At 57.3% G+C, this 24,362-nt stretch overlaps 1 protein-coding gene across 11 annotated transcripts in view; it reads right to left on the bottom strand.

Moving 5' to 3' along the window:
- ATP2B2 (ATPase plasma membrane Ca2+ transporting 2) overlaps positions 1–24,362 on the bottom strand; it is a 361,816-nt gene that overhangs the window by 11,457 nt on the left and 325,997 nt on the right. For all 11 annotated transcript variants that reach the window (XM_075996348.1, XM_075996346.1, XM_075996342.1 and 8 more), the window contains 10 exons: positions 20,248–20,489; positions 19,103–19,337; positions 11,774–11,953; positions 11,539–11,626; positions 7,811–7,917; positions 7,161–7,352; positions 4,530–4,743; positions 2,428–2,639; positions 2,211–2,318; positions 145–327 (listed from right to left, as the gene is read on the bottom strand). In XM_075996348.1, the coding sequence (XP_075852463.1) occupies positions 145–327; positions 2,211–2,318; positions 2,428–2,639; positions 4,530–4,743; positions 7,161–7,352; positions 7,811–7,917; positions 11,539–11,626; positions 11,774–11,953; positions 19,103–19,337; positions 20,248–20,489 (1,761 nt within the window). The remainder of the gene's footprint in view (positions 1–144; positions 328–2,210; positions 2,319–2,427; positions 2,640–4,529; positions 4,744–7,160; positions 7,353–7,810; positions 7,918–11,538; positions 11,627–11,773; positions 11,954–19,102; positions 19,338–20,247; positions 20,490–24,362) is intronic.

The raw sequence follows: 24,362 nt of genomic DNA, 5'->3' as shown, positions 1-24,362 counted from the left end.
GCCTGGCGGGGCCAGCGGGCCGGGCTCATGGAAGTCTCCTCTAAGGCCGCCTCTGTGGCCACTGCCCTCAGTGCCAGAGCAGGGCCTGGGGTGGCACCAGCACACTTGCCTCCAATACTCGGCCCCCCCGAGAGCCTCCCGTACCTGTGTTTGGATCCGATTCAGGCCCCGGAACCACAGAATCTGGCCCCGCCGAAGCTCTCTCTCGGCGTGGTCAATCTCCTCCACGTCCTCGTTGAGCTCCTCCTCTGGAATCTCCTCCTTCTGGGTGAGCCTGCCGGCCTCCTTGAGGAATTTGAGCCTGCTGGTCGGGATGGTGGCAATGACCTGCAAGGGAACCAGCCCGCCAGGGCGATGGGGCCGTCCTTCCGGGGGGTTTTCTCCCCTCCGTCCCTCTTGTCATCTTACCCACTTACCTAGTCATGTAACCAACCCATGCCTTAACCCACCTCACCTGCTCCTCAACTCAGTCTTTTATAATTTCTTATTAATTTGCTTTTTAATTGACTCATTCAGCCAGAGTCGGGGGCCATAGTGGAAAATCTTGGTCTTTAGAAGTTGGACAGATGTGACTTGGAATTCCCCACATGGGCCTGGTCCTGTGACTTTGGGCAAGTCATTTGACCTATCTGAGCTTTGGTTTTCCCGTCTGTGAAGTTGGGGCAGCTCTGGGAGTGGTGAGGATTGAGTGGGGTGGAATGTCTGACTTGTCCTGCAAGAGCCTGGCCTGTGGCTGGTCCTCAGATCTCTTGGGCTCATGCCACCTGAGGACATTGGGCCCTGGGGCCCCCAAGCCTGAGGAAGAGGAGCACTGGGCCGGGGTGCCCTGGGGGCAGCCAGTCCTCACTGGGAAGGCAGCGTCGAAAGGGGATGTGCCTTCCTTCTTACTCCTGCCCCAGATGGCTCGTCCCTGGGGCTGAGGCCTGAGAGGCAGGCCCTGCAGGGAGGCTGAGGTGGCAGATGGCAGTGGCCCCTGACATCTCCCACAGGGACAGGCAGGTGCTGGCCTGAACACTCAGCCTCAGGGGCTCCGGGGGACTCTAAGGTCAGCACTGCCCAGAACCTCAGTCCTTTTCAGTCCCTTCCTCCAGACACCGAGAGCTCCCCATGGGATAGAGATGGCCCAGCTCTGAGGGTGCCCAGGGAATGGGGTTGCTAATCAGATCCAGTTTAAAAGATTTCCAAAGAAGCTCCAAAGTTTAAAGAAGGTCCTCTTGGATAAAACTAAACTTTCTTTATTTCTAGTTAATTGTTGCCACTTTAGCTTCTCGCTCTATCCTGGAGACAGTATGAAGGCAAGAACCATGTCTCTGGCCCATTGGGGTGCCTGCTGCCTGGATGTCTGAGCACCTGGGGAATAAAGCCTCTTTGGCCCAGGACTGGTTCTGGTACTTCTCCCAAGCACAGTGTCCTGGGTCAGGAGTCTTTGAGCTGCAAGCTGTCAGAGCTGTCATAGGTGTGTGTCTGTGCTTGTGTGTGTGTGAACACACACGTGTGCACCTGGAACTTGGGCAAATAGGGAAAGGAACTGGTGGGAGAATGTTCTGGGGTTAAAGCTGGAAGAGCATCTAGCCCCCAGAGCTGGGGAGGTCTCAGATGGCGACAGGCACGGCACTGAGTACCGCTGCGACGCAGCAGTTTGTCCCTCTTACACTCCCTTTCAGCCCTCTAAGGACCCTGCTCAGTGCCAGCAGGCTGCACCGGCAGACCACTGACTAATGTCCCTCTCTAACAAGGTGGCTTCAGGCTCTGAGCATGGCATCTAGCTAGAGCTCAGTAACACAGTAACATTGTTCTCATTACATTAACTTTTTGTTAGCTTCTATTTATGACAAGTGATCCTGATTTTCCAGTCATGTTAGTAATATAACATGGCCTTTTCAAATAAGTTTAAGTTTAACTTAAACTTAAATAAGTTTAACTTAAACTTAAATAAGTTTAAGTTTTAAAAAAGCTGATTCAATTGAAAGAAAATATTAAGTAATTAACAGACGCAGTGGTACACAGATATAAGGCAAAAGAGTGGTGGTACCCAGAAGACCAGTATTTAGGGCCTGGCAACACCCATTGCTCAGATGCCCAGAGATGGGGAGGGTCTTGCCCAGGGTCAGGCAGAGCCTAGGACCCACTCCTGGGGCTCCCACATTCCCAATCCAGGGCTCTTTCCCTGCCCCCACTAAAAGACCTCCTGCAACCTACCCGGAACTTACCTGGCCCCAAACGAGCTCTCCTAACCCAATGAATATGCACCACATCCACTGGTCCAGCTGCAGTGGGGAGCAGCTGAATGGCTTCCCTCCGAACTGCACGATCACTATCTGGAGGTCACGGGGCAGAGAAGACAGAGGCAGGTCTCAGAGTAGGCACGGAGGGCTGCGCTCTCTCCCTGCCTGCCCCAGGCCAGGTTAGGGTTGGGGGCCTGGCTACCTGGATGGCAAAGGTACCCAGCACAATGGTGCAGAAAATGGGGTTCCGGAAGATGCCGTCAAAGACGTTGCGCTCGCCGTGGATCTTGCGGGCATTGATCTCGTTGAAGAGTTGCATCATGACGAAGGTGTTGAAGATGATGGTGTAGTGCTCTGAGGGCGGCGAGTGCAGGGGTGCGTTCCTCCCGCTGTCGATCTGGAACATCTTCTCGCCTGCCAAGGAGAGGGCGGGGCTGGGCTGAGGGCGGTGGCGGGGGACAGCATGGCCCCTCGTGGGGGCCTCTTCTGAGCAGCGAGGTCAGTCCCGGCCCTGACAGAAGGCACATCGGACAGTGGGGGAAGGGTGGGCGCCGGCGGCGGGCTGGTGCGTGCGGGCGGAGGGTTGGCAGCACCCCCTGCTCTAGGGGGACCTTGGAACCGCCTTCCACTCTGTGGGAATCTGGTAAAGGCGGAAGCCAGCTGTGCCAGCAGGTGACAGGCTTGTGAAAAGTGAGCGCAGACTGGCAACCTGGTTTCGGACTGGGAGGCCGAGGCTCTGGGCCCCCTAGAAGTGCTGCTTTCCTTGTCTCAGCACGTCCCTTGCTGAGACTCTGGAGGCTCGTGGGGCTGTGAGGAGAGACCCCCGTCCCCACGTGGAGCTCGAGCTGGCTCCAACCCCGTGGGCTCACTCTCTCTCACCCGCGCAGTGGCGTGAGGTGGGGTCGGGGTCTGTGAGGAGAGACCCCCGTCCCCACGTGGAGCTCGAGCTGGCTCCAACCCCGTGGGCTCACTCTCTCTCACCCGCGCAGTGGCGTGAGGTGGGGTCGGGTCTGTGAGGAGAGACCCCCGTCCCCACGTGGAGCTCGAGCTGGCTCCAACCCCGTGGGCTCACTCTCTCTCACCCGCGCAGTGGCGTGAGGTGGGGTCGGGCTCGTGCGTGGGCACTGCTGACAGGTGTCTGACACGGTCCTGCATCCTCTTGCCAAATGAGGTAGGCGGTGCCGGGAGGGCTTGAGGCGTTTTCGGGCTAAGAGGTGTCTGGCTGACCCGTGACCACCCGGCGTAGGCCGTGCTCCAGTGGGGCGGCCGCCAGCACGCTTACCCCACCCCTGCCCCTCCGTGCCCTCAGAGCCTCTCTGTGCCCTCAGAGCCTCGTTCAGCTTGGCATTTACGAGGCCTCCTCTTTGCGATGACCTTTACAGTAGGGAGGTGTGTCCTCGGGCCCCTGGGGTTCCTGCAGTAACATCACGTGACTTTCAAAGTTTACAGAAGGTAACTGTCCTCTGAGGAACAGGGTCCAGGCCCCACCTCCATGTCACTCTGGGCCTGAGGACAAGTGGAGGCGCAGCTGCAGGAGGCCACATGAAGGGAGCCTGCCCCAGCCTGGGGATGCCGCGCTGGCCTTGGCTTGCTCTGTGACCTTGGGCCAGACCCTTCTCCTCTCTGTTTCCCCACCTGTGCGGTGGGGCAGGCTTTGCCAGGGTCCTCTCCAAAGCACCCATGGAAACCAGGCCAGTCTCAGCCCCAGCCAGACCTGGTTCTCTGCCCAGGCTCCTCCTCAGACGGGCTGTGTGCCCGTGGGCAAGTCACCTCACCTCTCTGAGCCTCAGTGCCCTCATGTGTAATGTGGGGTGGAGGCCACAGTGCTTGCCCTGCTGGGTGGCGGGAAGATAGAAACAAGGTGGCCTAAGTGGAGCACTGTGGAAAGAGGTGGCGGCTATTGGGGTACGAGTGACATTTCCCGAAGGAAGTCTCGGTGGGGGTGCCTTCCATGAGTGAGGACGAGGTGCTGGAAGGGTCAGAGCAGAAGCGAGTCACTTCCCCCTCCCAGCCTCAGGCCCCCACGGGCTGTGACGAGGTGCACAGTGTGTACTTGGCGTCGGGAGCTGTCATCAGTGGGGAAAGCCCGGGGTGGCTGTGGGGTCTGCCAGACTTGAGACACGGCCTGGCTCTGCCCAAGCCTGGCTGCGTGACCTTGAGCAACTTCCTGGAGCTCCCTGGGCCTCAATTTCCCCACTAGCAAAACAGGAGGCAGATGTGATTCCAGAAAGCTGGGTCTGGGCCACAGTGTACCCAGAAGGTGGTGACCCTGCCCCAGAGGGCTGGGCGGGTGGGGGGGCTCACCGACAAAGAGCAGGGTGAAGATGAGGGTGAGCTGGTAGACGGCGTGGCCCAGGATGTTCTTCATCATGGTCCTCGAGATGAGGGGCTTGTTGCGGCCATACGGCTTCCTCAGAAGCAGGGTCTCGGTGGGCGGCTCGGTGGCCAGAGCCAGGGAGGCGAACGTATCCATGATCAGATTCACCCAGAGCATCTGCACGGCCTTCAGAGGGGAGTCCTGGGGACAGTGGCCGTGCACAGGGCTGTCAGGAGCAGCCCACTCACTGCTGCTCTGAAGCTCGGCAGGGTTCCGCGTGGGAGCAGCAGGCCCCTGGGCCCCTGAGCAGGCTGAGAACAGCACACACCTGCCCACCCCAACCCTGTCTTGCCCCCAGGAGGAAACTGAGTCCTCCCGGCTCGATGGCCACCAACTCCCTGCCTTCTGGTAAGGTTAGCCACCTGGCACCATCTCATCTCCTTCCCTCCAGCCCCCTTGGCCAGGTCTCTCTTGCGTGAGGCCAAACCCTGCCTCCATCTCAGCAAGGCCCTGCCTCCCACCTCCCGCAGCCTCCTTCTGTCTCTCCTGTCCCTCCTGTCCCTCAATTTCTCCTCGCCTCCTATCACCCCACCTTACCTTAAAAATTTATTGTGTACAGCAACGATTCCAAAAATAATGGATTTTCATGGTAGGAAATTTGGGCAAGTAAGGAATAGCAGAGGCTAAAACTCACCCAGGGTCTCACCACTTAGAAGTTACCACCGTCCACTTTCTGCCAGGGATCCCTCCAGACCCTCCTCTTTGGCTGAGATGGGGATCGCACTATTCTTAGCGCTCCACATACAATCATACCACGCGGTCTACACTGCCCAAAGGAGCTGGATCCACTTATACTCCTTCCTCCTCCACCCCTGTGTGCTCTGTCCACAGCAGCTAGATTTTGGCCCCTCCACACCTCCAAAATGCCTTTCTCCGAGGTCGGCATTGACCCCACAAATTGAGGGAGCCCTTCTCTAGCCTCGCTCGCAGCCTCACTGCCGCACGTGGCAGCCTGCCCTCACTCCCAGCGCTGCTCTCCTGGCCCTCCTCCCTCTCCGGGCTCCTTCCTCCTTCTGGATCTGTGTCCTGGTGGCCCTGCTCTTCCCCACACCTGTTTCCCTGGCTTCAGGAACCCACTTCTCCCACGTAGCCTCTCTCTAGCCCAGACCTCTCTGTTTGCTCTCACCCACCTGGTGGCTGGTGGAATGCCTCCCCCAGGAAGCCCACAGACCCCATAAGCTCAGGGGTACCTCTGTCCTCTCTCAGTGCAGCTCCGCAGGCCCCTATGCCTGCAGCCCATATCCTCACTCACCTCCCACGTGCTCACCACAGCCCTCCTCCTGGCCTGTCTCCTACCTCTCCCGGGACCCAGGCAGCCTCTCTACCCCTTGGCTTCTTCCTGTCCTTCAGCCTTCTCTGATTCCACATGCCTCAGGGCCACATCCGCCTGTTTTCCCACCAGTGCCTGCATGGCCCTGCCACCAACTCAATTGAAGACCTCAGGCAAACTGATAGTCATCTCAGAACCTCAGTTTCCCCATCGGCATCAAGACCTGGTCTCCAAGAAGCCTTGTGTGAGTTGCGGCTGCCATGGGAGTGTCTCCCCAGCTGCCACTAGAGGGAGCTTCTCACCGCAGACCAGAAGGGAGGCCGTGGGAGCAGAAGGGAAGTCAGCCACACCCCAGGGGTGACTCTTGGAGCTGGGGTCGAGGGAGCTGCCAGTACACCCCTAGGCTCTGGATGCAAAGAGGGGAGCAGCGTTCCGGGGCCACACAGCTCCTAGGGCACTGCTGCACTCTGGGCCTCTGAGGGCTCCTATGGGCAGAGGCTGGTCATCCCAGGTGGCTGCTGGGAGGGGTCAGGCCTTGGGGGTTCCCCGGGGCTAAGGGAGCCCACCCTCTCCACGTCAGCCCCTGCAGGAGGCAGGCCAGCTGGGTACCAGGAGGCTGAGGGAGCCATGCAGGTGCCTGGCCGGTCCAGCCTCTGAGGCTCAGTTTCTGCCTCTGTAAAATGGGATCATCATAGTTTCCGCCTCACAGGGCTGGGGTGAAGAGGCAGTGAGTCTGCAGACTGCATGGGGCTGCTCAGGACCCAGACATGGTGATCTGAACAGGACCCTCCCTGACTTCCCGTGAGATAGAACCCCGGGCCCCCTCCTGCTGCCCCCACCTGGCATCTCCTGGGCCACTCCAGACTCCAGCCCAGGACCAAGGCAGCCAGGCCCACTGCTCTCTGCCTTCAGCTGGCTGCCTGAGCCCCTTGGGCCCTGCCCCTCCCCTGCCTTCCTCCCTACCCTCCTGCCTTCCTTCCTTCTCTCACCTCCTGGAGCAAAGGCCAGGCCTGTCCCTGTGCCAGGCAGATGGGTGGCCACCCATCTGTTTGTTGGGTGACCTTGGGCAAGTCACACCACCTCTCTGAACCTCATTTCCTCGGGCCCACTGGGGCTGGCGCTGCACCTGAGGTCTGTGATGCAGCTCCCATCCCCCAGCGAGCACTCCATCCACGGGTGCCCATCCCCAGGTGTTCTGGCATGGACAACCTGGAGTGCCCCAAGACCCCAGGCCCTATAGGGGTCTCCACCCTCCTCCAGGCTTTGTGATACCCCTCTGAGGACCCACCTGCGTGATGCAGGCTCCTGTGAAGGCCACAATCACGGCCACCACGTTGACAGTCAGCTGGAACTGCAAGAACTTAGAGATGCTGTCGTAGACATTGCGGCCCCACATCACCGCCTTGACGATGCTGCTGAAGTTGTCGTCCGTCAGGATGATGTCTGAGGCCTCCTTAGCCACGTCAGTCCCAGCGATGCCCTGTGGGGACAGGGACAGGAGCCTGGGTGGGGCAGCCAGGGGCTGTGAGTGACCTGGCACCACCGTCCTCATCCCTCCACATCCTCAGTCCGCACAACAGCGCCACACATGCGTCCAGTGGGCCCGGCACAGCCAGGCCGCACAAGGACACCCTCCCTTCCCCCACAGACCCAGCCCTCCTGAGCAACCCTCTGCCTTCAGGAAGACTTGTCCTGGCCCCTCCTCCTCCCCAGCCTGCACGTGCCCCTCTTCCCAAAGCTCTCCCGAGCAAGGAGCCTCCCTGCAGCCTTCCAGGAAGACCCGGGGGCTGGCTGAGCCTCGAGAGCGCTGGACACACGTCAGGCAGATGGCGGGCGGGCCGAGGTGAACTGGGGCCGGCATGACCAGTTCAAGCCCCCTGACCCCTGGCTGTGAGCTCCTGCTAGACACCACCCCAGGGCCCCGTGAGCCGCTCCTACCATGGCGAAGCCCACGTCAGCCTTCTTGAGTGCAGGCCCGTCATTGGTCCCATCCCCTGTCACGGCCACCACCTGCCGCTGCTCGGTGTGTGTGCTGTCGATGATGCCTGTGGGGTGGGAGTGTGCTTAGGGCCTTGGGCCACCATGGTGCGGGGCAGCCTGGGCCAGCACTGACCGCCAGGAGGGCCATGTGCTGGGCACTGCCTTCTCTCTGGGCCCTGTCTGGCCACCTCCTCCTGGCGTCCCTCTTCCTAGCTCTGGGTGGGGAACAGCTGCCAGCATTGCAGGGTGTGCTGGCACCTTATTAGACCCGGCCGGCCTGAGCCCCTCTGCGGCCCGGGCTCTGCACCCCTCCCTCCTTGCTCTCTGCAGCCCTCGGCCTCACCGCTGCCACCCTAACCACAAACACTGTCCCCTCTGCCTGTACTCGGGCTGCTCGGGGGCTCTCAGGGCTTCAGCAGGGTCCCACCATCTGCTCCGCCAGCACCTTCTCCCTGGGGAGGCCAGTCCTGCTCGAGGAGGCCTTGGCTGTGACATTTGCCAGTGACCCCTGCTCCACCATTCTTGCCTCGAGCGCTCTACAGATGTTCATCTTCAATAAAACATTCAATGCATAGCAGCATGACTAGATGGCGTGCCGCCCCAGTCTTGGAGCTGGGACCAGTGGGGAGGGCGGATGAGAACGCCATCACTGAGGGCCTGCGGAGTTTATGGGGCATGCCACTCATGGGGTCCAGAGAGTGATGTCCATGGGCAGGACAGGAATTTGGGTGTCAACTTTGACGTGTTCCTCTCTCATTCTGCATGTAGAATGCATCACCCAGGCATGCCAACTCTGGTTCCAAAATCCCGCTGAACCCCTCCTCTTCTCTCTGTCCCCATCCCCTCTGCCACCAGCATCTCATATCTCCTCTCATGAACTCTGGGTGCCCCCTCTAGCGTGCTCCCCCAGCACCCCAGGATCTCTCTCCAGCACCCACGTCTGAACCTGCCCCACGCATCCCACAACAGGAACGCCCTTCTCCCACGTCCCCCGAGGCCTCTGGAGAACATCCACGCTATTAGCTCTCCTTACTAGGTCCTCTGTGACCAGGCCTCACCTCCTCTGACCTCTTCTCTTCTTTCAGCCCTTGCTGCACTTCCAATCTGTGCTCATGGTCCCGCAGCGCTGACCCTGCTGCCCCGTCCCTGCACAGGGTATTTGTTCCCTTGGCTGGATGTACACCTGTCACCCATCTGTCCTGCACTTTCAGCTCAGAAGCTACTTTCCCCAGGAAGCCTTTATGACCCCTGAGGGCCTACCAGGGTCTCTGCATACCTCCCCACGCTGCAGCCAGCAGCAGCCTGTCCCCTGACTTGGGCCCTGTACCTGCAGCTCTACCCTCTTGCAGGCCCAGCCTGGTGCCGTGTGCTCTGCTGGCGGCAGGCCCTGACTCGGCCTCTGCAGGCTCACCCACTTGGCCTTTGGTCCCCCTGCTTGCCTGGATGCTCCTCCAAGGCAGGGAGAGGTGGGCTTTCTTCCCTGTGGCCCCAGGCTGCAGTGGCCTCTGCACGACTCTCACTGGTTCCACTAGAGTGCAGAGCTGGGAAGAGACCTCCCAGGCCCCGTTGCCCTCTGCCAGCCTGGCCTGGCCCTGCCGTGCAGTCCCTGAGGGCCTTCCCGTGGCCACCTCCTGTGGTCACATCTCTATCCTGTCCTTGCAGGCCTCTCAGCAGCCATTGCCACTGTGGCCACACCTTCTTCCTCTGTGGGCCTCCTTCCTTGTCTTGCTGACACCATGCTTGCCTGGCTGTCCTCCTGCCCCTCTGGCCGTCCTCCCTTTGTCTCCTCGGGTTCTCAGCCTCTGCCATCACGCAGGCAGGTGGTGGGCAGCGGCAGCACTTGGGTTCAGTGGTTCCTTTCTCCCACTCACAGACACCACCCAGCTCTCTTTCTCCTGCCTTCGTGTCCAGCTGTCTTCCCGACAGCTCCACTTGGACGTCAAAGGGCCCCGAATGTGCCAGTTTCCCCTCAAGTGTGTCTCTTCTGTGACTCCTAACTCCAGCAGCCCTCTCGAGAACCAAGGAGCATGCTGGCACTAGGCAGGGTCCCAGGCAGGCTGAAGGAACCCCAGCCACTCCTCCTCCGGCCCCCCACAGCGCCCCATACCACCCAGACACCTGTTGGGCTGCTATGGTGCCAGCTCATGGTGCCGTCTGCACTTCGGGAGGAGGCCCCTCTCAGGCTGGATGGTCCTGCTGCTCTCTCTGCCACCCAGCCACTCTCCACACCACGGGGGCTGGGGGGTTCTAAAATCACGATGCTTCTCCCTACCCTGGGCCCTTCCATGTTCACAAGCTTGGAGTCACAGAGCAGGTCACAGCCAGGCGCCTTGGCAGGTGTTGGTGGCCCTGCAGGATCTGCCACCACCCCACTTTCTCCAGTCCCCTCTTGCTTCCCCCACTCGCCCTGAGGTCCTGGCCTGGCCAGCTGAGCTTCCTTCTACTCCTTGGAGGCACCTGGGCGTCTTCCGCCTCTGGGCCTTCTCAGAGCAGGTCCCTGCCCTGCCCCCAGCACAGACCCTCACAAGCCCTGGAGCCCTTCCGGGCTTTGATGGCCCTTCTGTGGTGACCTGACACCTCCCCAGCCTGAGTCCACGGCCAGCAGTGGGCCCAGAACAGCCTTCTCTGTCAGCAGTGCAGCCCAAGGCTCCGCGCAATGATGCCACTGTTTACCATCTGCGGCGCGGAACCTGGCCCTGAACTCCAGCAGCTCAGCACCACGTCTGCTCAGAGCAGGGCTGGCGCCCAGTAGGTCTTCAGTAAACAGCCACGGAGACAGCACGTGAGCGCACGAGATTGGGGCGGGCTGGGGGCCCTCTGCTCCAGTGTCAGGGTTCTGGGGTCCTGTGTTTTGTTCCCAGGCCAGATCTGCCTCCATCCCCATCCTGGGCGCGCCTTTGAGGGAGAATCCGAGATGCCCAGGGTGATCCCAGACAGAAGCCTGCCCACCGCAGCCATTGTGCCGAGGGGAAATGAAGCCCCCATTGCAGGAGCTTGCCCAAAAGGCCACAGAGCTGGTCAGTGGCGGAGCCAGGGCTGTGTGACTCTAAAAGTGCTCGGCACTGCCGCCTAGGCCCAGCACGGGTGCGCGGCTCTCTGGAGGCGGGGCGGGCAGGAGAAGGATTTGGCTTCTGGCCTCATCTCTCAGGTTGCTGTTCCCGGGACGCTCAGCCCCGGGGGCCTGGCCACAGATGTTGACTGGAGGTCTTGGAGACCAGGAGACCAAGCGTCTCAGACTCATAAGCTCTGGAGCCAGAGCGAGAATGCGAGAAGTGGGCTGAGTGTCAGACCGCGAGGGGCGGTGGAGACTGTCAAGGTGAGAGGGCAGGGTCTGTATGAAGTCATTCAAAGTCAACGTTAAAAAAGCGCCACGCCAGCCAGATGAAGTGCCCGTGGCCCCGTCGGCCCTCGGACCGCGGTCTGGGACCCACGCAGGCCCAGGCGCACTGCCCTCGCTGGGCTAGAGGGGCTAGAGGCCCAGAGGGAGGGCTCACAGCCCCGTCGCCTTCTGGCCCTTAGCAGGCCTCCTGGGGCTGAAAAGAGGGGGGCAGAGGCCAACCCCGGTGTGGAGAATGCCAGGCAGGAGCCCCACCCCTCCTGGGAGGAAGCTGTAAGTGCCAGAAGAGGAGGCCTGGGGTCTGCCTGGCTCCGAGCCTTAGAAGCACCTGTGCCCGCCCCAGTCTTACCTTTGACCAGGGTATGCTTGTCCGTGGGGGAGGAGCGAGCCAGCACCCGCAGCTTTGGCCAGATCTTGTCGATTCGCTCCTGCTCAATCTAGAGAGGCATGGGGGAGGGGCGGGGCGGTGGGGTCTGAGAGAGAAACTGAGGCCACTGGCTGGCTTCTGTACAATCATGCAGCACCCATGCCTCCCAGCCCCCACCCATGCTCCTCCCCTGTGGACCCTTCACGGGGACACCCACCTCCCCCTTCTCGTTGCGGATCCTCCGGTTGAACTCCTTGCCCTCCAGGCACAGGAAGTCCTCCCCAGGATGGATGATGCCGCACTTGATGGCGATGGCCCGCGCCGTGTTGATGTTGTCACCAGTGACCATGCGGACGGTGATGCCTGCTCGCTGGCACTTGCGGATGGCTTCTGGGACCTGGGCAGAAGGGCAGGAGCCATGGGGGAGGGCATTCCTCGGACAGGCCCTCCCTCCTTCATGGATTCCAGAGGGAGCCCTTCTCATAGGCAGCTCCTGTGAGAGCTGCCTAAATGACCACAAGACACTGACGGCACTTATGGGCCACCCACCGCCTGCCTTCCTGTCCCCATGGCAGACACTGTTAATCAATCACAGCATGCTGTGATTAAACCCTGATGCCGTTCTCAGCACAGAGTCCCAGGCAGCCACCATCTGTCAACCGTGATAGTCTATCCCAAGACTGGCTGTGCTGACCTGGGTGAAGACTTCGGAGTGACTTCCATAAACACCCCTCGCATCTGGCCCAGGAGAGGCGTGCAGAACACTCCACTCCTGTGCATGGAACTTGTTCCTGCTTCATCCACACACACACTTCCTGCATACTGGCTGATTGCTAATCTGTGCGTGCATTTTCAGTTTCTTGGGGGGACATTTGCGTTTGTGGGCATTCTATTTACAGAATGTGATGCTGGTTTGGAATAAATATGGAAGACTATGCTTCATGTAAAATATGCTATTTCACTGGGACAGTAAGGATTGTGTCCTGCCCTCTCTGACTGTAATGACAGACAGATGTCTGGGCCAATCATGCCAGATTGAATCCAGCCAATCAGAAGGTAGAGAGGCTTCCCCCCCCCCGCACCCCCCCCCTCCAGTAGCGGCTCCTGTGCAGAGCTGGGGGTTTGCTCAGCAAACAGGATGCAAAAACTAGCCTGCGGCCACGGCAACCTTTTATACACAACACAAATCAACTAAGCAAATAAATTCTTACCCATGGGCAATGACAAATAATAAAATAATATTTGCTGCAAAACGTCTTTGCGTGGGAAAGAACATGGCAGGAGGAAAATGCCAAAGCACGTTAGACTCCCGGGCCTGGAAGGGCTGGGTCTGACTCCCGTTCCTCTTGCACACCGTGGGCACTCTGCCACGTGCATCCCGCCAGGCCACTGCTGAGAGAGTCTGAACATGTATGAGTTGAATTGTGTCCCCCCTAAAAGACACATTGAGGTTCTAACCCCCAGCGAATGTGACCTTACTTGGAGAGAGGTCTTTACGGAAGAAATGAGGTTAAAATGAAGTCATTGGGTGAGCCCTAATCCACTATCACTGGTGTCCTTATACTGAGGGGGAATTTGGACACAAGGACAGGCAAGAGAGACGCCCCAGAAGATGAAGGCAGGGATCAGGGTGCTGCTTCTCCACTCCAGGGAGCAGCAGCTGGCAGCTGGGAGGGAGGCGCAGGGTAGGCCCCTCTCAGCCCACGGGCGGAGCCGGCCCCGCCAACACCTTCTACTCGGACTCCGAGCTTCCTCCAGAAAACGAGGCGATACGTTTCTACTGTTTGAGCCACTCAGTTTGTGTGACTTTATTATAGTACCTTACGAAACTAACAAAGGGTAGAAACATTGCTCCAAAACCTGACTGTGGACAACTCCTGCCTACTGGTCCCCTTTCTGCTCTTGGAAGTCGTAAGAACAAAGATTGACCTTGAAGATATCTTGCCTGTGTCCACCCCATCTGCACCACCTGCTGCTCCCTCAGCTGCCACCACCACCGTCTCAAGAGGGGCCAAAGCGCAGCCCCCTTGGGGCTCCCCGCCTCTGCCCTGCCGGCAGCCACCTGCCGCGGCCCCAGCCTGTGGGTCGCCTTCCTTTAGTGCTCCACCTGGCGCTTGCAGGAGGACACCCAGCTCCTGAGCACGGCCATCTTGTGGCAGCTGAGAAGCGGACGCCCTGGAGGGGCGGGCTCCATGTCCAGGTGAGGAGGCCTCTCTGGCCGCCGGGGTTGTCTGAGAGACTGGCTCTGCGGCGGCCGGCACTGATCTCCCTGTCATTGAATGGTGAGAGCAGGCCAGCTGACCATGGCCCTGCTCTCGGGTTTATTGCCAGGGCCCACTCCGGGTTTGGGGACCATGCGAACTAGGCCTCTGCCTCAGGCCACTGCAGCTGCTCATGTAAGCAAATGTGACCTCTTTTTTACAGAGCTGCAGGGAGTGGGGATGTGAAACCTCCAAGATCCCATTTACGTAATTTACTGATGTCCTCCTAATGGCTGCGGCCTGGGCTGTAGCCGCCTGCTGTCTCCTGGCCCAGAGGGCAGCAAAGAGCGGCCGCTCTGGGAACACACACCTCACTGGTTCCCACTCCCAGAAGGAGGAATTTAGGTTGTGTCTGTTTCAAACATGCTTAAGGTCTTGGAGTTGGAAGGGACTTTGGGTCATTGACTCCGACCCTCTGCTCATTGCCTAGATCCACTCAGGTGTCCTCAACAGATGGTCGGCCAGCCTCTGCTTGCACACACCTCTGATGACAGGTTGCCCACCCCTGCAAGACTGACTGCTCCATGGTAGAGCAAGTCTAGTCGATTTTCTCCCATAACCTTTCCTTTTTCAGATAACGGAGTGTTATTCTGTGTCAGACCTGTACTCTTGTAGCCAGGCTGAGTTTTTGGCACAGTCCTGTACAAAAGGCTCTGAGAGCACGGAGGAAGGCACTGCTACTTTGGTTTAACATATGTGCTGCTAAAGTGAGCACAGAGGGCACTGTTACTTTAGAAGGAAGTGGGTAAGGAGGAGAAATCAGGGAGAGCTTCCTAGAGGAGGGGATGTTTGAGTTGGTTCCCTTTAGTCCGCACCAGCTGAGGCTTTGGTGCCTGGCACTGTGCTGGGACTGAGGCCACACAGGTGAACACAAATTGGTTGTGGCCCCAGAGAATTGTCCATGATGCTGGGTGTGCTGGCCCACGCCTGTAATCCTAGCACTATGGGAGGCTGAGGCAGGAGGATCACCTGAGCTCAGGAGTTCAAGACCAGCCTGAGCATGAGCGAGGCCCATCTCTACGAAAAATAGAAAAATTAGCCAGGTGTGGTGGCACTGGTAGCTGTAGTCCCAGCTACTTGGGAGGCTGAGGCAGAAGGATCACTTGAGCCCAGGAGCTTGAGGTTGCTGTGAGCTAGGCTGACGCCACGGCACTCTAGCCCAGGTGACAGAGTGAGACCCTGTCTCAAAAGGAAAAGAATAAAAGAACTGTCCATGAGGTCTCAGGCACAGAAGGCCTGTGGTGTGACTGGGCCCGGGGCCATCCACAGGTGTGCTGGGAGTGCTGAGGCTGAGGGAGGGGGCAGGGTAGGGGCTGGTGGCCATGAAGCTGGAGAGGGACCTGTGGTCAGAGGGGCCAGAACAAGGGACTTGCTCCTTCAGGAACTGAGAGCCGTGGGACATGCTGAACTGGGAATGAGGTGACTGGCGTTTCAGAAAGACCCTTGCTTTCAAGACTATCTCATGAGCCCAAACTGGCCACCATCTGGGCCTCTCCAAACAGGCGGGCTCCATGAGGAAAAGGAGGCTAATTTTTAGGGACTCTGCACTTTACTCTGCGCAGTGGAGGCCTCCCTACATCGTGGAGAGAGGGCTCAGAGACCGGAAGGCTGGGCTAGGCTTTGCCCCTGGCTTCCACACGAGCCTCGGTTTCCTCATCTGTAAAATGGGGACAATAGTACCCACCCTTCAGCAAGGTGGGTGGATTCTGTGACAAGGCACAGACGGCGCCAAGCACAGGGCAGGAACACGCAAGCCTTTCCAACCGGGCTCCAAGTCCCCTCGCCAGCCTTCTCTCACAAACGCAGCGGGGTACTCGGTGGTCCCGAGCACTTGGCGCCCGCCTCACCTCCTCGCCTTTGCCCTGCCGTCCTGTGAGCCAGACCTGTCCCACTCACACGTGGGAGGCTCCCGCGCAGGAGCCTCCCGCACCCCTCGCCCGTGCGCCCCGCACGCTGCCCCCAGCACCTCCTCCCCCTCACACGCGCACGGCACAGCAGCCTCAAGCCTGTGGCTGCGCTGGGCACTGGGGTCCGCCACGATTCACACTCAAAGCCCAGAAGCATCGATCTGGCTCAAATATGCTTCCCACATACATAAAATTGCTGTGAAATTAAAAATAAAGAAATAAATAAATTTAGGGGGAACATGACTTCTTTTTGCTAAAATTATCCTGGATATTTTCTCACTGAGGAAAAGGAGCCAGGAAATGGGCGCTTCCTGTTTTCATTAAATAAAGGCTTTTAAACATCTGTTGTTTCTGGTGGCAGCCGTTGTCTGTGACTCCAAGGCTCCAAACGCCCGGATAACCCAGCAAATCCCAGACCACGGCTCTCCTGATGGCCTTATCGGCACCGGCTTCAGTCAGCCTGGGCAAATAGACCTGCTGTGGGGCTTATGGGGGGTGTCTGTATCTGTCCTGGCCTTTGGTCCCCTGGCGGAGGAAGGCGACTGGAGATTCAACCCCTCACAGCCGGGGAATCGAGGGAGGCGGAGGCTGTTTTCCTGCAGTTGCAGAAAGGCTCTGAGCATGTCTGCAGGGCCCGAGAGGGGTCTGGGCTGAGTTCTGCCCAGGCTGAGCCTTGCCAGGTGGTCAACCCAGGAGAACCAGGCAGGCGGCAAAGACTCCTGTAGAATGGGATGGCCGGGAGGACAGAGCCTGGGCGGGCTTGGCAAAGACACAGCCCCACAGGCACAGACTCTCACTGCAGGTCACCCAAACACTGGTGACAGTGGCTGCCTCTGGGGTGGGAATGGGGGTGGGAGACTGGAGGTGGCATGATGATCTCTCCTTGAAAATCCAAAAGCAAACCCACCGGTCTCCTCAGGTCCTGTGTCCATCCCCACCGGTTGGGAGAGGCTGAACCGACAGGTCTGAGCGTGCATGCTTTTGTGGCTCGCCCACAGCGAGGCCTGCACCGTGCTCCCGTGGAGATGCTTCAGGTCTTCCTCAGTTTTCAGAGGGAAACAGGCCCAGGGTTGGCGTGCGCACAGCCCTGTCCCTCTTTAGGCCTCAGTGTTATCATCCGCAAATGGGAGTCCGAGGGGACGGTGTTTGGACTAGATCAGCAGCTCAAACCAGAGTCATGCCCTGTTAGTGACTGAAATCAGCTTAGTGGGTGGTGATTAGCATTTAAAAAAGGAATGAAAGAAATAGGAGAGAATAGAAAATATTTAAGTGTATCGCATTACTTTATGAAATTCTTATTTTGGTTGAGTGTGTGTTTACTGAGTCATGACATAAAACACATTTGTTACTGTGGGTCATGGCCAAATAAAGGTTCGTGTCTGATGCTGTTTTCCATGCACCTCAGGGTGTTTCCAAGGCAGGGTGATGAGCCAGGAGCTCTGGGAGGCCCCGAGGGAGGCTGTGGGGCCGGGCAGGCAGGAGAGCCGCAGGGTGTGGGCAGGCCCACCTGGTGCTCAGCAGGGGTGAGTCTCTGCCACCTGTTCTGAGCAGTTTTCAGTAAGGAGGTGACACATCACGGTGAGGCCTGAACCCCTTAGATAGTAAGGGTTGTCCCACGAGGGGCTGAGACGCGGCCTGCCCGTGCAGGGAGAGTGCAGTCCGCAGGGAGACACGTGGGCGCCATGCCGAGCTCCCTGGGCATCACATCTGGGTGGGAGTGAGGAAGCCACAGTGACACCCACAGGAGGCCTCTGCGTGTGAGTGTGCATGTGTGCGCATGAGAGACAGCGAGAGATGGCATTGGAAGACAGGTTCGAGCCCCTCATCTCATTCATTCACCCCATACTCATGGAGCACCTTCAGTAGGCCAGGCTCTGTGTTGAGGGCCATTGTGTGCGTCACTGGATCTGCCTACCAGGGAAGGCATGAAGGAAGGGGACCCACCTTTATGGGCCTCCTCTCTCATGCCAGATACTCTATTTGTTACCCACATATGCATGATAGGATGCCTCACACTGCTCTAGGGTGTGGGTGTGTGGGGTGCTACCACTGTCCCCAGTCTAGGGCTGAGGCTCAGAGAGGTTATGTGACTAGCCCAGTGCCACACAGCCAGCAGTGCTGGCACTCGGATCCCAGGTCTGTCTGATGCCTGGGCTCACCTGCAGCCTAAATATGAAAGTCAATGTTTGGGACCTCCTAGTTTCACTTTTCTTTGGAACACAGAATCTCACAACACCAGGGCCAGGAACTTGGAGAGCATCTTATCTAGTCCCCTTTACTTTAAAGAAGTGGAAATGGAGGCTCCAAGAGGAGCAGGGAATGGCCAGGGGCCCCCCGAGAACAGTGTCAAGGCAGGTCAGGAGCACAGAAGTTGCCCTTAGTGGAGGAAAGGCCCCCAGGGCATCGGCACCAAGTTCCACAGCCGAGGCCAGTGTGGACCCCGCCGGGGCTGCTGGGGAAAGAGGTCTGGACTCAGCAGCTGAGCTAGTCCTCCTCGGAGGACGGAGGACATGGAACAGGCCCTCTTGTCCCCGCCTCGTGCCCTGGGCTCTCCTCAGCGGCCCCACAGTGTGCGTTGGCTCACTGTCTGCCCATAGCAGCGTTTTGGAGACTGGAGGCAGGTTGCTCTGCTCCCCACAGCTTCTCCTCAGCCTGGGCAGCCCCCCAGACCACCTGCGTCCCACCCGCCCCGGACCCCACAAGTCCTCAGCACTGGATTCTCGGCACCCCTCCAGGTGCAGGTTCAGTTAAAGGGGACTGAAGACCTACTGTGAGCTGAGCACCCACTAGGTGCACTCACAGGCATCACCTCCCTTGATCCTTGTGAGTTGGGTGCTGTCACCCCCTTCCCTTCTGCTTGAGAATGCGGCTTTTGGTTAACTTTCTGGCTCTGTTCCCCTGGAAATCTGGGAAAGGGGGACCGTTAGCTGTGCTCCCAGGCCAGCTTGCTAGGGTGAACTGATTGGTAAGCTGCACCGGGGCCGGGCACAGCACTCAGATTCTCCCGAGTGCAATGACATCTGGGTGTGTTCTTTGCAGGGACCCTAGAATCTAGGGCTGTGGATTTGTTACAAGGCATCCTGGCTCCTACGAGGCAAAAGGCTTCTAAGGCAGGGCAGTTCCCACACCTGTCCCGTGTGGGACCAGACGGAAGAGCTCCTGGTGGCTGGGCAGCTTGAGGACTGCCTCCAGAGCACACCCATGCCAGCTGTGGCCTATGCTGGTCTTGAGTGTGAATTTAGGATCAGGTAAGAAGATCCCATGGGTGTTGCACGGAAACTGAGGCTCAGAGAGGTGAAGTGACTTACTCCAGATCACCCAGCTGGCTGGACTCCCAGCCTTGCCCCCTTTCCTGAGCTGGCTGGCCCGGGGGCCTACCTCGGGCCGCACAGGGTCCTCGATGCCCACCACGCAGATGCAGGTGAGATCGTTGAGGATGTCGTTCTCGTTGTCCCAGTCGGGCTCGGGGCTGCTGGGGAAGTCACGGTAGGCCACGCAGATGGTGCGGAGCCCATCGCAGGCCATGGGCTCGATCACCTTCTTGACCATCTCATCCCGGTCTCGGGGCCGGAAGACCCGGGGCTCGCCTGCCCCGTTGAGGATTTTGCAGCACCTAGGGGAGGGTGGGTGGGAGATGAGGAGGCCAGGGAGTATTCCTCCCGATTGGTGGTGCCCAGCTGGCTGTGGTTGGCAGCTGGTGCCCATCCCCCACTTCCCCCAAGTCTCGGGCCGCGCACCCAGCCCAGGCAGGGTGAAATCAGGCAGCCTTCTTGCAATGTCTGCCCGGGCCATCAGCAACAGCAGCTGCACTTTGATCTGTTATACAGTCACGAGTTTTCATCTGAGAAAACAGCTAAACGGTTTGGCAAGGACATAAAACCTGGGCTAGGGTTCCGACCCTGCTTGCACTTCAGAAGCACTTGGGGAGCATTAATAAAGAACCATGTGTGAGCCCGCCCCAGAGGTTCCCATTCAATCTGTTGGAGTGAATCCAGGAATCAGTGGTTCTTAACAGTTCCCTAGATTCCAATGTGTAAGCCAGGGTTAAGGGCCACTGGGCTGGACCAATCCCCTTAACGCACAAGTGAGGCCCAACGAGAGGAAGTGACTTGCTTAGTTCTCCAGGCTTATTTCTGGCACCTGGAGTTAGAGGAGTTGGGCTGATAATGTGAATAGCCATCATCAACTGAGTCCATACCAAGGGAAGTGAAATAAGAGGGATCTCAGTGCGATAATGGACAGAACTTCCTGATGATCCAGTGACTTAGGGAGGAGGTGGGGGAGGATGCTCTGAAAGAGAGGAGGACTCTACAGAAATTTTTAAGGGGACATAGTGGAAAAAGCAGTGGGCAAGGTGCCCAGGAGGTGAGTCTTGGTGGGTGACGTGGGGTAGGGCTGTCTCTGTGCCTATGGGTGCTACATGGCCACTCCAGCTGGGGCAGGCTTCTAGGCCCAACCTGGATGGCAGCCAGTGCGGTGTGACCCGGATGTCCCCAGCTCCCCTTGCCTTGTGCCCCGCTTACTTCTTGAGCACGATCTCAGAGGCACCCTTGCTGTACATGCGGAAGCTCTCGTCGGGCAGCTTGATGACGGTGCTCATGGACTTGCGCACGGAGTTGAAGGTGTACACTTTGTACAGCTTCTCCTCGGGCACCTGGCTGCGCACCGGCTCGTAGTCCTGCTTCAGGTCCAGCACGAAGCCCAACAGGCCGCACTCCGTCTTGTTGCCCACCTGCCGGGGCAGGGCGCCCTCCTTCTCTGGGGGCTGCAGAGAGAGGTGGGAGTGGCTCGAGGGCGCAGGGCCTGCTCCAGGGGAGCCACGCCCTGGTTGCCCCAAGGCCCTGGTGCAGGGCATGCCCGCTGGTCTGCGGAGTGGGCACTGAGCTCTCCGGGAGCTCTGGGCCCACCTCCTGCACCATCAGGCTGCGATCCCAGGCCCAGTCCTGCCTCCGGATGAAAGGAGTTAAGCGAGTTAAGCAAGATCAGCTTTTGAAAATTATGAATTATTTCACACATAAAAATATAAGAGAATGATATAATAAACAGTTGTGTACCTACCGACCAGCTTCGTAGGATCCTAACATTATGCATGTTTGCTTCAGATTTTTCTTTTGAAAGCAGTAAAACAGCATAGATAGAATTGAACCCCCTCTGTATTACTCTCCCCATCTGCATGATCCACCTCGTGTCCCAGAAGCAACCTCTACCCTAAATTTGGAGTTAATCATTACCCACACATTATGTTTTAACTTTGTATTTTTAGGTATCTATAGACTCACATGCAATGAGAAATAATGCAGAACATGTCACATGTTCTTCACCCAGTGTCCTCCAATGTTGACTTATGTCACCACAGCACAACATCACGACCAGGACAGTGGTGCTGACATAGTCAAACCGACCTTGTTCAGATTTCTCCAGCTTTGCACACACTCGCGTGTGCGTACGTGCGCATGTGCGTGTTTTCTATGCAATAGCATCACATATGGATTCCTGTGACCACCGCCACCATCAAGATCCAGGACAGCTCATCACAAGGGTCCCCATGCTACCTTTTTATAGCCCTACAGCCACTGTCAGTTCCCTCCCTCCCTCCCTGCCCCTGGCAACGGCTCGCCTGTTCCCCCCCTCCACGCGGCCATCCTCTGCAGTATACTGTGCAAGCGGAACTACGCAGTATGCAAGTTTTGGAGACTTACTTTTTCACTCAGCATAATCCCCTTGAGATCCAGGCAAAGTATTGCATGTGACAATCATTTGTTCCTTTTGATTGCTGAGTAATAATCCATGGTGTGGACAGACTGTGTTTTGTGATTTTGACTTAGGTTGAATCCATTGAAACTGCCATTTTTGTATGTTAAAAATGGTCACACTTGGGCAATGTGATGCAGGCTAACCTACTGTGTGTCTGCATGTATGTGGAGTGCGGCTGTGTGGGTTGCCCGCGTCACATCAGGAGACCACACACATTCTTCTGTAGCTTGCTTTGGTCAATTCCGCTTTTGAAAGTCATTCACGTTCATGGCTGCAATGTGTTACCTTCTTTTTTTTTTTAGAACTAAGAGGTAAAAGCAAGAATGTGTGTTTTAGTTTGTTTTCTTCTTTTTTTCAGTCAGGATCTTGCTTTGTCATCAGGACTGGAGTGCTCTGGTGTCAGCCTAGCTCACAGCAACCTCAAACTCCTGGGCTCCAGCAAGCCTCCCTCCTCAGCCTCCTGCGTAGCTGGGACTACAGGCATGCACATTTTTATATTTTTTGTAGAGACAGGGTCTTGCTATGTTGCTCAGGCTGATCTTGAATTCCTGACCTCAAGCAATTCTCTCACCTTGGCCTGCCAGAGTGCTGGGATTTCAGGTGTGAGCCACCGAGCTGGCCTTAGAGTGTTTTTTTTTGTTTTTGAGACAGAGTCTCACTCTGTTGCCCAGGCTAGAGTGCCATGGTGTCAGCCTAGCTCACAGCAACCTCCAACTCCTAGGCTAAAGTGATCCTACTGCCTCAGGCTCCCGAGTAGCTGGGACTACAGGCATGCACCACCATGCCTGGCTAATTTTTTCTATATATTTTAGTTGGCCAATTAATTTCTTTCTAATTTTGTAGAGACGGGGTCTCGCTCTTGCTCAGGCTGGTTTCGAACTCCTGACCTTGAGCTATCCGCCCGCCTCAGCCTCCCAGAGTGCTAGGATTACAGGCGTGAGCCACGGTGCCCAGCACAGTGTGCTCCTTTTTAACTGCTCTAAAGATTCCATCGAATGAACTAGCTGCAACTGACTTACTTACACCTTCTTTTGGTCCCCCCCTCTTTCCTTCCCTCCCTCACTCATGTGACAAGCCACTTCTACATGGCACTAATGGGACTTGCAGGAGGCTGTGGGAGTGCAGATTTGCAGGTACAGTCACTTCCCCCGTGCACGCCGACACAAGCACACACCCACTCGTGCACTTACATACAATTACTGTGCAGCAACTCAGGTGGAGGTGGCTTTAGGGGTGACAAAGCTACCAGAGGTAAACCCAAGCCCTGGAGAGATTCTGAAGATGAATAAATAGCTCTGATCATGCCTGTGTCCCCACAGGCGTGGTTTTCTGTGGGTCCCAGATGAGCCTTGCACAAGGAGCCCTCCTCATTCTCCCTCGCATTGCGCACAAGAGCAGCCCAGGCAGGAAGGAGGTGGACTCAGGAAGATGCCAACGTGGACTGGCTGTGCAGGGCAGGGCGGGCCCTCTGCCAGCAGCAGGACGCGTCCCCAGCTACTCCTTACCATCAGTTAGGGCTCTCGCCGTGGAGCAGACCTGAGCCACACGGGACACAGGCATCAAAAGGCAGCAGTCCTGAAACCCAGGCATGCACAGGAAGGACAGAGCTGTGGAACCTAAATAATGTCCTCAGTTTCCCCACATGTAAAATGGAGAGGCCAAGGCGATGATTTCTAGCTCAGAGAACAATCAACCCTCTCCTTGAAGTGGGCCGTGGTGAGGGAGGGCAGAGTGAGGAAGAGCTGCAGGAGCCCCAGCAGATGCTCTGGGGGACATGGGTGGGAGCAAGGGCCAGGGCGCCTCCCGAGCCCCACGGCCGTGCAGGCCTGTGTCACAGCGTCCTGTGCCTCGGAAGGCTTCCTGTTTCCAGACGCTTTGGTGGGATATTATTTGGAAGCAGAAGAATCTTTGATATAGCCTCCCATTTCTGACGTTTAGGAAAATAAATTCTAAGAGCTTCTCTTTGTCTCTACAGCCTGCTGTTATGTTGTGCTTTAAAAAAAATGCATATATAGATTCTTTTCTGGTGATTTCCAGAGTTATGTGTATTTTCCACAATAGTTTTTTCCCCCTCCACTAATGAAAGAAAATGACAACATGGAAAACTTAAATAAAAATGCCTAATTACTTATTTACCCAAGAGAGTTGAGCAGTCATTCCTGCAAAACACCCAGCATTTTATTACCCTCTGTGAAATATTTTAATTTTCCTCTAAAAGGATTTCAAGCAATCCATAGTTGCAAATGGCAGAGTTACCTCCTCTGCAACTCAATTTGTTTCCATGAACTTGAGCTCTGAAATCGCCACACACGTTGCCAAGAAGCAGGGACGCTGGCCTCTTCTCTCGAGGCTTTTTTTATCCTGACAAACCCGGAGGCTTTGCTCTTGTAGAATTTCCAAGAGCCTTTTTATCTCCAGGCTCCAACTCTGTAAGGGAGTTCAGATGTTGGTATTGCTCCTGTTTTGGGGACAGGAAACAGGCCCAGGGAGGGAAGTGATTTTCTCCTAGTCACAGACCCTGCAGACCAGGCCCCAAGCCCGCGATTCCAGTTCCAGCTTCAGCCAGTGCAATTCCCTGCCCGGGCGCTGAGCCCTTTGGGAATGCTGGGACCAGCTGGGATCGAGCCTTTGAGGGGACGATTCATGCTCCTGTTTTGGGTTGCTGGGGAGTGAATAGAGCTAAGATCAATGAATGGTGACTTGAAGAACTACAAGTTATAACTAACATCTGCAAAAATGAGATTTAAAAACCATATCATGTCTCACTTCACACCCATTAGAAAGGCTACTCTAAAAAAACCCAGAAAACAATAAGTGTTGAAGAGGATGTGGAGAAACTGGAAGCCTTGTGCATTGTCGGTGGGAATGCAAAACAGGGCAGCCG

This window comes from Microcebus murinus, chromosome 21 (assembly GCF_040939455.1).
Source record: "Microcebus murinus isolate Inina chromosome 21, M.murinus_Inina_mat1.0, whole genome shotgun sequence".
Lineage (NCBI taxonomy): Eukaryota > Metazoa > Chordata > Mammalia > Primates > Cheirogaleidae > Microcebus > Microcebus murinus.
The sequence above is the reverse complement of the archived record's forward strand: the minus strand, read 5'-3'. Positions and strand labels throughout refer to the sequence as shown.